The 11,846-nt window shown below is 44.3% G+C and overlaps 1 protein-coding gene across 1 annotated transcript; it reads right to left on the bottom strand.

Moving 5' to 3' along the window:
* Nucleotides 1–4,007: 4,007 nt before the first annotated feature.
* On the bottom strand, nt 4,008–7,251 carry LOC135906514 (microtubule-associated proteins 1A/1B light chain 3A-like). The gene is made up of 4 exons (XM_065437941.2): nt 7,005–7,251; nt 6,474–6,529; nt 6,261–6,367; nt 4,008–4,253 (listed from the first exon to the last, which is right to left on the bottom strand). Exons 1-4 carry the CDS (start codon nt 7,072–7,074, stop codon nt 4,094–4,096), a joined length of 393 nt encoding a protein of 130 aa, XP_065294013.1. The 5' UTR covers nt 7,075–7,251; the 3' UTR covers nt 4,008–4,093.
* Nucleotides 7,252–11,846: the final 4,595 nt, after the last annotated feature.

Genomic DNA, 11,846 nt, shown 5'->3' with positions numbered 1-11,846 from the left:
TCATCATGTCATGTGCACATGTGGAGAAAAAGGACTTCGTGGCTTCTTGGCATTTTCCAAAAGCCAGTCCAAGGCCTGAAATATTCGAGGAGCCTCCAATACCAGGAGTAACTTGGTCAACACATTCTTCGAAAAAATTTGCACCATTTGGGGCTTGTATCTATCTTACATGCAATTCTTTTTCTTAGTGCAATGCTTGCGCTACTTTCAGGTCAGAAACAGCATGTGCGTATCACTATGACATGGCATTTGTGTTGGGAAAGTATCAAGTGTGCAGTACTAAAAGATAATGTTTGCAACGCGAATTATAAAAGGTTTTTTAGGCCATAGGTATGTTCACATCACGATTACTAATCAGCTCCACTAATTGTACACCTTTTAATGTGCACGTTTTTTTTTTGTAGTAACTATCATGATCAATTGTATGCATTTGCTTCCTTCAACACTGCATGCTTAGTACTTTTCCCAAGACGAATGCCATGCCTATTGAAGTTCCTCGGAGTTCCTAATAGGAAACTACCAGAGCATGCAGTAAATTATTTCGACTTCTTGGTGTACTCCTTTTTAACTCTGAACACCTGACGCTTTCCCATCAAGAATGCCACATGCATCCAGTTGTCTTGGTATTCCGGATAGGAAATCATTGCAGCATGCAACAAAAGGACATGCATGAGAGGTTCACAATGATGAACATCGCACACTTACAATTTAAGAGTTCAATTTATAATGTTCTGTTGCATGAGGTTGTCATTTTCAACAGCTGTGCTACACGAGCTGTACAAGAACAAGAGCAGGGAAAGACATTTAATAGCTCATGATTTTAAGAGCGGGAAATGAAACATCTGTTGCAATGCTTTATCTACATCAACATCGTATATATACAACTGGTAATCTTGAAGACACCCGTTCTGAGGTGCGTGGCGTGGCACCTTAAACGCAGGCAGCACCGGCAATTTTTTAGGTGTGCGCATGTGTTGACACTTTGGTCACATGTGATAAAACAGTACAACTGAGAGTCTCGTAGCTTTCCCAACAATAAAATTTACAAGCTAGCTTCTGGACTTTGGATTCATGCCGGCCTGCTGCAACATCACCAATTTTGACAGCATCTCCTCGAGCAAAGTTAGCTGCATCACTGCCTTCATTGTCCATTACTTTGTAATGGTTGTGACTAACAGAAAATTGTGCCCCTTGGATCCCCGTATTATCCGCCCACTCAGTTGCACAAAGTGTAATGCATACCCCAGTCGGACAGGTAGATTTAGCGACACTTTGAGCGGGTGCACTTCATTGCAGCACGTGTCACTCGGACAGCGTGCTGCTATACGGGAACGACATTTGAAAGTGGTGGCGGTGTCCATCGGTAAATCAGCCAGCACATCTTACATTTGTTACTTTAGACAGTGTCTCAAAAATAACATGATCAATCACTGCGAGCGAGGACAAGAAGGAATTGCATTTGACACCCGAGCAGTGTGCTGCACATTTTGCAGTGCGGAGAATGGGAAAGGGTCTGCATTTAGAAAAAGACAAGCTTCACTGACAGAGAGAATAAGGGGGGGTAAAGAAAGAAATAAAGGTTCTTTAGAATTAGTGCCAACCCCACATTCCTTATTATTTTACCTATTTTTGAACCGCTGGTATTGATGCTACGCACTTTGACACAGTGAAGAGAGTTAGACAAATGCAGTTGCCTTCAAGTGCCACTAAACTTTTCAGCCTGACAGACTGTGAATGACACAAACAGTGAAGTGCACTGACTCAAAATGACAGTAAATTTACATATGACAAGTGTATTACTCGTATTTGCAATACAAATTGTTGTACACTCTTATAATACACATGCTTTCAAAGTCAGTAGATAATGAGGTAGGCTGAGGGTGTAAAAGCACCTTGCACTTCAGGTGTCTCATTGTTTCCTTTCTATAGCAAACCCACAATATACACCTTGAGGCCCCTAACAAATAGCCAGGAAATATTCTTGGGCACTTCCACACACAAGCAGTTGCAAATGCAATTTTAAGAATTTTTCTTCTGGCAATAGAGCATGTGTCATGAAAAGTAACACAGAAAGAGAGAAGTTAATCTCATCAAACATGAATTGTGACTGAGTGTTCAAGTGACATCCACATATATATCTTTCTGAGACTGATGGCAAGATCCCTCTGTGCTATCAACAAATAGAAAACAAAGGAATGTGCGAATGACTTCACAGTTTGGTAGTTTGACATTTCAGAGTGCTTACTGAGAGCACGTTGACATATTCAATTCGACATCTATGTGGAAAAACTTTTGGAGCTGTAGCACAAATATTTAGGTAGCACTAGGCCAGTCGTCATAATTACAAAAGTTAATCTATTACAGATATTGACATCTTAAAAATAGTGCATTATACCATGGAATGAACCGACGCACATGAAATAACTATATAGTGTAACTCTGCCACACATGAATTAACTTTTTGTTTAAGAAAAAGCTACTGTGCCGAAAACGGACAAGCGTGAGAGGGTATTGACATGTACAAGCACAAACATAGAACAAAATTTCAGATCTGTCAAAGTCATCAATATAGGAACATTGCCACACTCACAATGAGGCAACGCACATTTACTTAAAAGAAAAAAACCACACACGCACACACAATTACACAAGTCAACAACATTGAAATGAGCATAATGATTACTCCACCTCAACATGCCACGCATGAGCCTTTCATCGCAACTAAACAGAGAAATAGGTATTTCACTTGACGTAGTAGTTCTGCGGAAACCTGCAAGGTGGAGAGAAGTAATGAATCCACCCGTTCGTAGCAGAAATTCGTCCCGGACCAGGACGAATTTTTCTTCAATCATGAGGCTTTTCTTTCGAGGAACCCATATGGGTTTCCTTCGTAGCAATTGCTACGAACGGGTGGATGTCTGATTTTCCTTTTATTCAGGTATTTCACTTACACACGTCTTCCCTTTGGAGGTAAGAAAAAAAAAACAGTTTCATGAGCCGCTCCTGGCTGTCCAGAGGGCCCATGAACGAGGGAAGAGGCATGGCCTCTTTGTTCCGACATAGGACCAGCCATCGCCTCGGTAGGGACCTACCTAGCAGGCCCCCTGCCTAGCTCCTCAGAACCTAAACAAAGTTGTTTACTACTACTACTACTACTACTACTACTACTACTACTACTACTACTTCCATCAGCTCTCTGGCAGTAGAAACTTTGCTCCTGTGCATAATCCTGATCTCTCAAACTCGTGGTGCAGACATGCATGCTTGCCAATGTACAGGCAAATGTGCAATACTGTTGTTTCTTAACAAAAACTTGTGCTCTTTTGCACAATCATTAATGCAGCAACCAGTTTGCCTGATTACTCTGCCAGAGAGCTGAACGGGGCATTTTATATTGTCTCGAACAGGAACACGTGCATAAGCAAAACTTCATTTTTTTTAGTAGCCAGGAAAACTTCCTGCGCAGCAAATAGTGGTTACGTATTTATTATGCTCATATTTTGCTGGTTGATATTTCTGTCTTTCAAAAAGTAAACAAATGCTGTAAAAAAGTAAAAAAAGTGCTGCTTCATCGTTCATGTATGCCAATACCCTTATACTAACAGCTGATGTAAATAAAGTTTAACTGAAGGCTTGTCCTTGTCTGTATCGACACACTCTCGTGCTTGTCTGCCTTTGGCGTAGTACCTTTTTCTTAAGCATTTTAAACCAACTCGTGCAGCAAGCTTTATTAAACTTTTTTATTAAACTTTCCTTTTTTTTTTGTGGTGGTGGCCAACCATAACGTACCGCCCTTTAATGGGACGTGCTGTGTCAAGGGGGCACTTGGAGTGGCAGCACCACTGCTGGCCCAATTCGATGCCATTTTCTTGATTACAAATGTTCCGCTAACTTGCCTTTAGTGTCCCATCAACTGGGTCACGCACGAGGACTTGGCACAATGCAAGTGGCCTGCTGTTTTAGGTCCCTGCACTAAGCGGCATTCAAGGATGCACGCACACCACAGCTGGTAAAATTTGCACAAGCAAATAAAAAACCTCTTTACTAAAAGCTCTGTGGGGGCTGGGGAAAGGGAGCAGTTGGCTGTGCGCTGTCAGCCGAAGACTTCTTGTGAGGCATATGTCAGGTAAAGGAAGCCGTCCTCGTCCCGCTCTTGGGAATAGAGGTCGCCAAGGGTGGCCGACACTGGGGCCATGATGCTCTGGTTGACGAGCAGGAAGAACGCTTGGCTTGGATGCAGCTCCATGCGTCGCCTGCAATGCAGCAGTGGCTCTGTCTCAAGAGGCAAGTGTAGCAAAAGACTAATTCTTTTCGCATTATGTCCTTAGAAGGGCAGCAATTCTCCTTAGAAATCTTGTCGGGCAGCACCAATAGCATCACGACAACGCTGCCAACTGTGCACCTTGTGATACGGACGTGACATTGATCTGTGGAACTATGACCTTTGGTCAAAACTGTAATGTGCAATTTAGGTTCGCACAGTATTGCAGGTGATGCAATAAAAGTTGTAGCACTAATTTTTAGAGCCATGTTAATTATTGTATAGCTCTGCGCAAGGTATTGTAATAATTAAAATGATGACATCGACCTGCTGAGCATAAGGTGCATCAACATGATTTTGCGGAAGCTGCTGTAACCATAGAAGTGATGCCATGGCCTTTGAGAAAAGACCGCACACTGCCCGATCTTGGATGGCGACTTCTGCCCTGCTACTATTGGGCACCACAGTTCAATGTCCTGATAGAGCAAAACATGACATCCAGTCATAAAAATTGAAGTGATATCTCATTTTACTTGTATTTTTGAGCTGCATGCAGCTAATAACAAGGTACTATGTGCATTAATTATCATAATTACTTTTGATCTTAGCTCTACGACACGCTCGGGATAGGTCTAGAGGAAAAAAATGATGGCATTAAAGAAGTTTTGCAAAGCATACTCTACCTGTGTTTCAGACAGCATCGACATTGCAAACCTCCATTAAGATAGTTGAATATGCCATCTATGCCAGGTGGAGGATATTGTAAAATGAAAACATCCCCCTGCACACTATGCACGAAATGTAATACTCGCTGTTGGAGTTAATGAAAACAATGTACATAAAACTATCTGGCATTTCAGCACATGCAGATATGACTGAGGCAATGTTGTAGACAAATGAAATGGTTCTAGGAATTACAGAATTCACCAGCATCAGTTTTCTTCAACCAGCTCATGAGCATTCTTTTTTTTAAATGTCCAAATGTTTGCCTCCTGCCATGGATGGTCTAGTCGGCACTTTTAGAAGATATCACAGATGTAAACTGACATTCATGGGACATTGACATGCCAATGAAAACATCCTAGCGAAGTCTGGGGACTAAATGGACCTTCTAAGGCAGCATTGAGTGCCTCATAACAGATCTGTGCCCTTAAGAGTGTGTTGTTCTCAATGCAAACATTGTACCAATGAGTCCTTGATGTATGCAAAACTGACCCCCGACAAAATACCAGGACTGTCTGCATATTCTTTTATGAAACCCCACTATATCCATACACCTTAATTTATGCAGCACTAGTTGAGCCGTTCCTTTGCTTACATAAAGACATGCACACACGTCACACCAAGGAAAATCAGAAAGGAAACGAGATAGTTGCCTCCTTTTTCTCTCACAGAACCAAACTCAGTCACGTCATAAAGGTATTGTGGTATTCTGGCAGACAGGCATGAATGGTTGGCAATATTGTGCGACTGCACGCTGTTGCCATTTAATTTTCTTCTTCTGCGTGTGCACACATATACTGTACATTTGCAAAAATAAAAGTGCACTTGAAAAGACAGTGGCCATGTGCATTGCCTCCAGTAATTAATACGAAACAACCCACCAACACGCCTTCATGAACATGTATTATTCAGATGTTTATTTCGCATACCCTCACCTATGCAATGCACAAAGGAATTGAGAAACAAGGGCATGAAACATGACGAGAGGCACAAAGGCATGCAGTACATTCACAAGTCAACTATATACACTTTTTACATTTACTCTAAAATGAATTCTCTCTAAAAATACACGTAGTCGTGATGGTTCATAAATCTATACATCATACTACGATCTCATTTCAACCCTCCAGTAACTAGCATTGACCTCATGTTTTCAGGCAGGTTACTGACACGAGCGCCAAACGTATAGGCATTGTTTACCCCCGCTATCGCATTCTGTCCGCAGCCGTCACTCGCGCCAACGACATTAACAGGCGCAAGCCGTGACAACGCCTACCTGATTATCTTCACCAGTTCGGCCATCGTGATATGGTCAGGCACCAGAAACTTTGTTTTGTCGAGAATGGGGAGCAGCTTTTCACCCGGGTAGCGCTCTATGATTACCTGTAGGCAAAGACGGCAACAGAGGCATTGGTTGCGCAACGCTGTCTGTACGCGAGGCCACCGAGTCGGGATTTAGTGGAAACGAGCAGCGTTTCGCACAACTTACGGGAACTTTGGACGGGTGCTCCCCGCGTATTGCATCGACATCCTTCTTGCGTTGAACTGCGTCCAAAAAGCGGTTCATTTAGCAGAACTAAACCAACGGTCATGTAAACGAGGCGGTGAACGTGCTTCACAAAACGACAGCGACCTCAAAGTCAGGTGAAGCGAAGCAGGCCCAAAAGTAAGGCGAAATACAAAATAAAATAAAAGACACTGAATGCAAGTCAAGATTGCAACACAAACGCTCGATGGAGGCAGACGAACTGCGTTGTAGTTTCAGAATGAAACCACCACAAGTCCTTATCGTTTAAAAGCACAGTTTCGTGCGCGCTGAGTCAGTGCGTTGCCGCGGTGACAGCGCGTTCCATAAGTTACACCAAACGCATGTGTCAGCAGGCCGAGAACAGCGGCGAAGCCATGCTGCAAAGCGTCTCAAAAACGGCTGCTCAACAACGCGAGCTCAGCTCCGCATGGACTGTGGTGTGCCAGCTTTGTTGTCAAGCGCTCATCTGGATGGAAAGGCTGCCATACTCACTGAAATTGCGCCGCTCCTTGAACATCCTTAGCGTTTGCGCACTGTTTCCACTTTCCACAAAACCACTCATGTCAGTGTCCAGGCCCCCAACAGTCAATTTAGTTCCAGCGAAACAGTTCCGCGCAACTGACTCCTAAATGGATCAAGTGCAACGGGTGCAACCTTGCTAGCCTACTACCTGCCTTCGCAGCTCACGCAGTGAGCGAAAACTAGCGAAAACAAAGAAAATAGCAACGCAATGACATTTAGACGTGCAAATAACTGTAGTTTTATTTGAACGGTAGACGTTGTTCTTCGTTTAATGATGATGATAATAGGTTGCGTCGTAATGTGCAAATCTACTCCCCGGTGGTGGCGTCCTCTGGATAACAAATAAAGATCTCAAAGGCTATGCTTTTGATTGTTGCATGACACAGAAGCGATTGCGGGAGCGAAGAACATGTCCCACGCGTATGATTTTGGACGTCATCTATAACAAAGTGCGTATTGCGCTTCGATGGCCTTGCATGTTAAAATCCACGACTCAGCGACGACCCCCTCTGGCTGGCGATTACAAATCTCGAAGGCCAGGCTTTTGTTGGCTGCATGCGGCGGAAGCGATTGCTAGAGCCGAAAACATGTCATGGACATCAAGTGTTGGAAATACTTATTTCGCTGACATGTAAAAATTTAATTAAGAACCAGTTTCATAATGAGACAATTGATCATTATTGCGTCAACCGACGCTGCGAATTTTAACCGAAAATCAAGGTTGAAGTAAAGCGAAACACGTTGATCTAAAGGTTTGTGTGTGCAACAACTCTTATTTTGATGATCTGGCGTGGTCCTCAGCAGATGTAACTCATGATGGACCGTCTTTCCTCGTCCAGCGTACTGCCCCCGTTCTCCACTATTTTCTTGTTTGAAAACATTTAGCGTCGTTCAAGCGGCGCGCCTGGCCATGACACATTATGCTACAATTAATAGATCATACTTAACTGTGAAAGAGTTTCACAAAAAAATTGTTCTAATTGCCATATTGTTAGGGTCTTCTGGCTTTGCCTTCTTTATTGGCAACCACAGTCGTTGCGTCAATCAACATCGTATGCTTATTTCGAAGATGGCGGGAAAAAAATCTTCGGAGTTGCAATCTACTTATAGCCGTTGTTTAAAGGATTACCCTAAGTTGTAGCTTGGATTGCTGAAGCCTTGCTTTGAGACTCTCTATTATTTGGCGGGAAAGGGCTGATATTATCGCAGTGAAGAAAGAACAACGTTCAATTTTCGAATTTCGCGCTGTAACCGCTGAGCCTCCGCGTCAGGATGAAGTCGCCGATTTCGAGGAATTCTAGGATTTCGAGGAGTTTCTGGAGCAGAATAAGTTCTCGAAACGTACTGTATATGTAGGTTGACTCTCTCGTTCATTTATAATGGAATGTGATCCTTATTCCTTACCGGTAAGCAGTTAACAAGGCCCCAGCGGACGCTGGCAGAAATTTATGACGTCACGGCGAGATGGAGGGAGAAATTCAGCGTTGGTTGCCCCACCCCCCACTTATCCTACGTTTTTGTGTTTCTTCCACCCATTTTGCTGTCTCGGAAGCGTCGACCTACTGACACGACGTAATGCTCACGTTTGGTGCGCCTTCAACGCTGCAGAGGACAGAATAAGTAAATCAATAAAACAAGAGAAAAATACGCAACTCCTCATAGCGCGCGCGCTGCGTGAAACGAGATGCGATGGCGACAGCCGACGTATGCCAACGGTTGCACTTCGCGGTCCACAGCGTTACACGGCAACTTGTCGTATGCCCGTGTTGCAATGCGGGCTTGTTGGTATGGCATCTTAGATTACTAATGCAGCGCGTACAGACGAGGACAGAAATAAGGCACGCTGCGCCGTGTCCGTGCGTTTCATGTGCCTTGTTGTGTCCTCTCCGTGTGCGCTACACACTAGTTACTAGCATTTCTAGTTGTCGTGAACTCGAAGCTCTTCTGTTTCGTCTTGTAATTGCGCACTTGTCGGTGGACTTGGGTATTATCCAATGAGGTTAAAAAAAAAGAATTTTTTTAAAGCCTCTTTGGCACTCAGCTGGATGCCATGTTGCCGCTTCGAGCCGATCCGAGAAGACCTGCAGTCACCCTGCCAGCCAATCAGAACCGACAAAGATGGTGAATTTAATACCCTTGGAAGAATTTGACAGCGTCCAGCATATGGCCTAGAAAAGCAGCGTATAGAGGAAGGAAAGTTCATTTTGTTCCGCCATGGTATACAGAAGAGTCCCAGCGTTAATGTTCCATTGGTTTATTTGATGATAATGGAAATGTTGGCAACGTTAATCGCTGGCCTTTCCGCGACATTTCACTGTCCATGAAGTATATAAAATTAACGACACAAGGAAATGACCAAATAAAGAAACAAGCACGTATACGCACGCACATTCAGCGTTGAGTGTGGCACTTACACGACGAGCACAGAAACTACCAACACATGAGAACTCATACATGCCGCTAAGGAAGCGTAGTGGAAATACAACATACGAACAAACAAACGCTGGGTTTTTACGCAACAAAACCGCGATCTGATTACGAGGCACGCCGTATATGGTGGGAGACTCCGGAATCATTTTCACTCGAGTGCCTCGATGTCCACCTCGCCCACCGCTCCGTACAGAGTGTAGACAACCGCGGCGTCTACTATCACGTTGGGCACACGAATGGCGGATACACACGAGCGCCGGCAGCGCGTCCCAACGGCGTCCGCCATTCGCGCGCCCAACGCAGTATAGTAGACGCCGCGGTTGCTCCCGCTCTGTACGGAGCGGCGGGCGAGGAGGACGTCGAGGCACCCTAAACTTTGACCAACTGGGAGTTCACATGTGCACCCAATACCCGGTACACGTTCGTTTTCATTTTTCTCCATTTTTTTTTTGACCGGCCCCATCGGAATGTGGCCGCCGCGTCCGGGATCGAATTCGCGACCTCAAGTTCAGCAGCGCAGCGCCATAGCCACTGGGATATCGCGGCCGGTCGTCAACAAATGAACAAGCAAATGCAGACACTAATATAGAAAACAGAAATAAGGGAAGTGAAAAAATAGGTGGCGTCAAAAAGCCCATACATTTACGTTATCGTTAAAGACACTTATGGAAGCTTTCAGCGTTCTAGTTGGCGATTGCGGAATCATTCAACGGTCTTATAGACATTCATTTTTTCTATGGAGTCTCGTTCTGGATATAGCAGTCCCTTGGTTTCAGCTTCACCGCGCAGTCGTTCTTATTTTAGTTCTTCCCGTTGAGCCAGCGTTTCTTTCAGTTGCCCGACGCTTGCTCTGCCCTCTGCGTTAGTGTCGCGGAGTGAGGAATGGTTCCCATTCCATTCCGTGGAATCAGATAACGGCATAACCTTACTCCTTTTTAGCCTCGATTCGAATATATCATTCCAGGAATAATCGCAGAGAACCACTTCTTTCCTTTCACTCCGGCAATGTGCCATGAGGTGGGAAACACGGTACTTGCAAAACAAACAAACAAACAAACAAACAAACAAACAAACAAACAAACAAACAAACAAACAAACAAACAAACAAACAAACAAAGGAGCAGGATCGGAAGAGCAGAATTTGAAAAGGTTTCATAAAAAGCTGTGTACAGGCCGATATCTAAAACACGTGAGGAGTGCGCAGACAGGCAATTCATGTTACGCGGTCACGCGAAAACGCAGCACCGAAGGAATTTTATTCCGTTGTATATCTCCATGTCTCGATCCATAAACAACACGGACACGTTCATGTGCTTTAGTGATCAATTGCTGTCTTTATAGAACATTCAAGGGGCTTGTTATATATAAGAAGCTGAATCTTCGACTAGTTCGACAGCTTAAAAAATAAAAAATAAATAAAATGCGCTGTGAGAACTTTGCGAGTTCGATGAAATGAAAATGCACTAGCACGAAGGCTCCGTAGCTATTCCTGGGCACTAAATAAACATTTGAATGATTTATTGATTGATTGATTAGTATTATTATTATACAACGGTCAGCTATCGTTTGTCGGGCCAGCCACTACTGTTTCTATTTCAGCGCCCCTCTGCACAAACCTTTAATTACTAGAGCTATATGCAGTAACCCTTAGCTTTAACCCCTCCCCACCAATCTAGTAAGAATAAAAACATACATGCGTTCAAAGAGAAACGTGTGCCAGGCGTCAAGAAGCGCAAGTCCAACTGATTACCTTTGTGCATATAATTAAGCGCACACAGAAGAGATCGGCGACAGTCGTTTGTCATTCGAAAGTATCGCAGGCTGCTGTGCTATTGTATGATTGCATACGTATACCGTGCTTTACCCGAACAATTCCAAAGAATGCCCGACACGAGCAGATTGCTCGCAGATTACCGCAATTAATTTTGGCCCGGACAAAGGCGCGCGGACTGATGACCACTTGCCTGAAACGCTGAACTGTACGGTATACGGATAATTCGAAAACACCAGCGACACAGAATCGAATAGAGGCGGCGCCGAATCGAAGGGTAACCTTGTCCATTTTGAAGTGTAAGGTCCATGCGAATAATTCGACACGAAATCGGACAGGAACCGTCAGTGGCGCTTGCTTCATAGGGTCAGTGGCAGCCGGGGCAGTGGCAGCCGGAGCTAGCCGCACGCTCACTCCCCCCCCCCCCCCCTTTTCCGCTTTCTTGTTTCAAGCGACGAAACACAATGTTGTCCGCATGACTTGCTTCAGCGTGGAGTTGGTTCTGTAGCCAACGACTGACCACCTTGATTTCTTTTTGAAAAGTCTAACGTTACGAGTAACCACGCAACTCCCAATTCAGCACGACATTAGATCGAAAGTGCGTATTTACG

The sequence above is a fragment of the Dermacentor albipictus genome, chromosome 9 (genome assembly GCF_038994185.2).
Source record: "Dermacentor albipictus isolate Rhodes 1998 colony chromosome 9, USDA_Dalb.pri_finalv2, whole genome shotgun sequence".
Lineage (NCBI taxonomy): Eukaryota > Metazoa > Arthropoda > Arachnida > Ixodida > Ixodidae > Dermacentor > Dermacentor albipictus.
The sequence above is the reverse complement of the archived record's forward strand: the minus strand, read 5'-3'. Positions and strand labels throughout refer to the sequence as shown.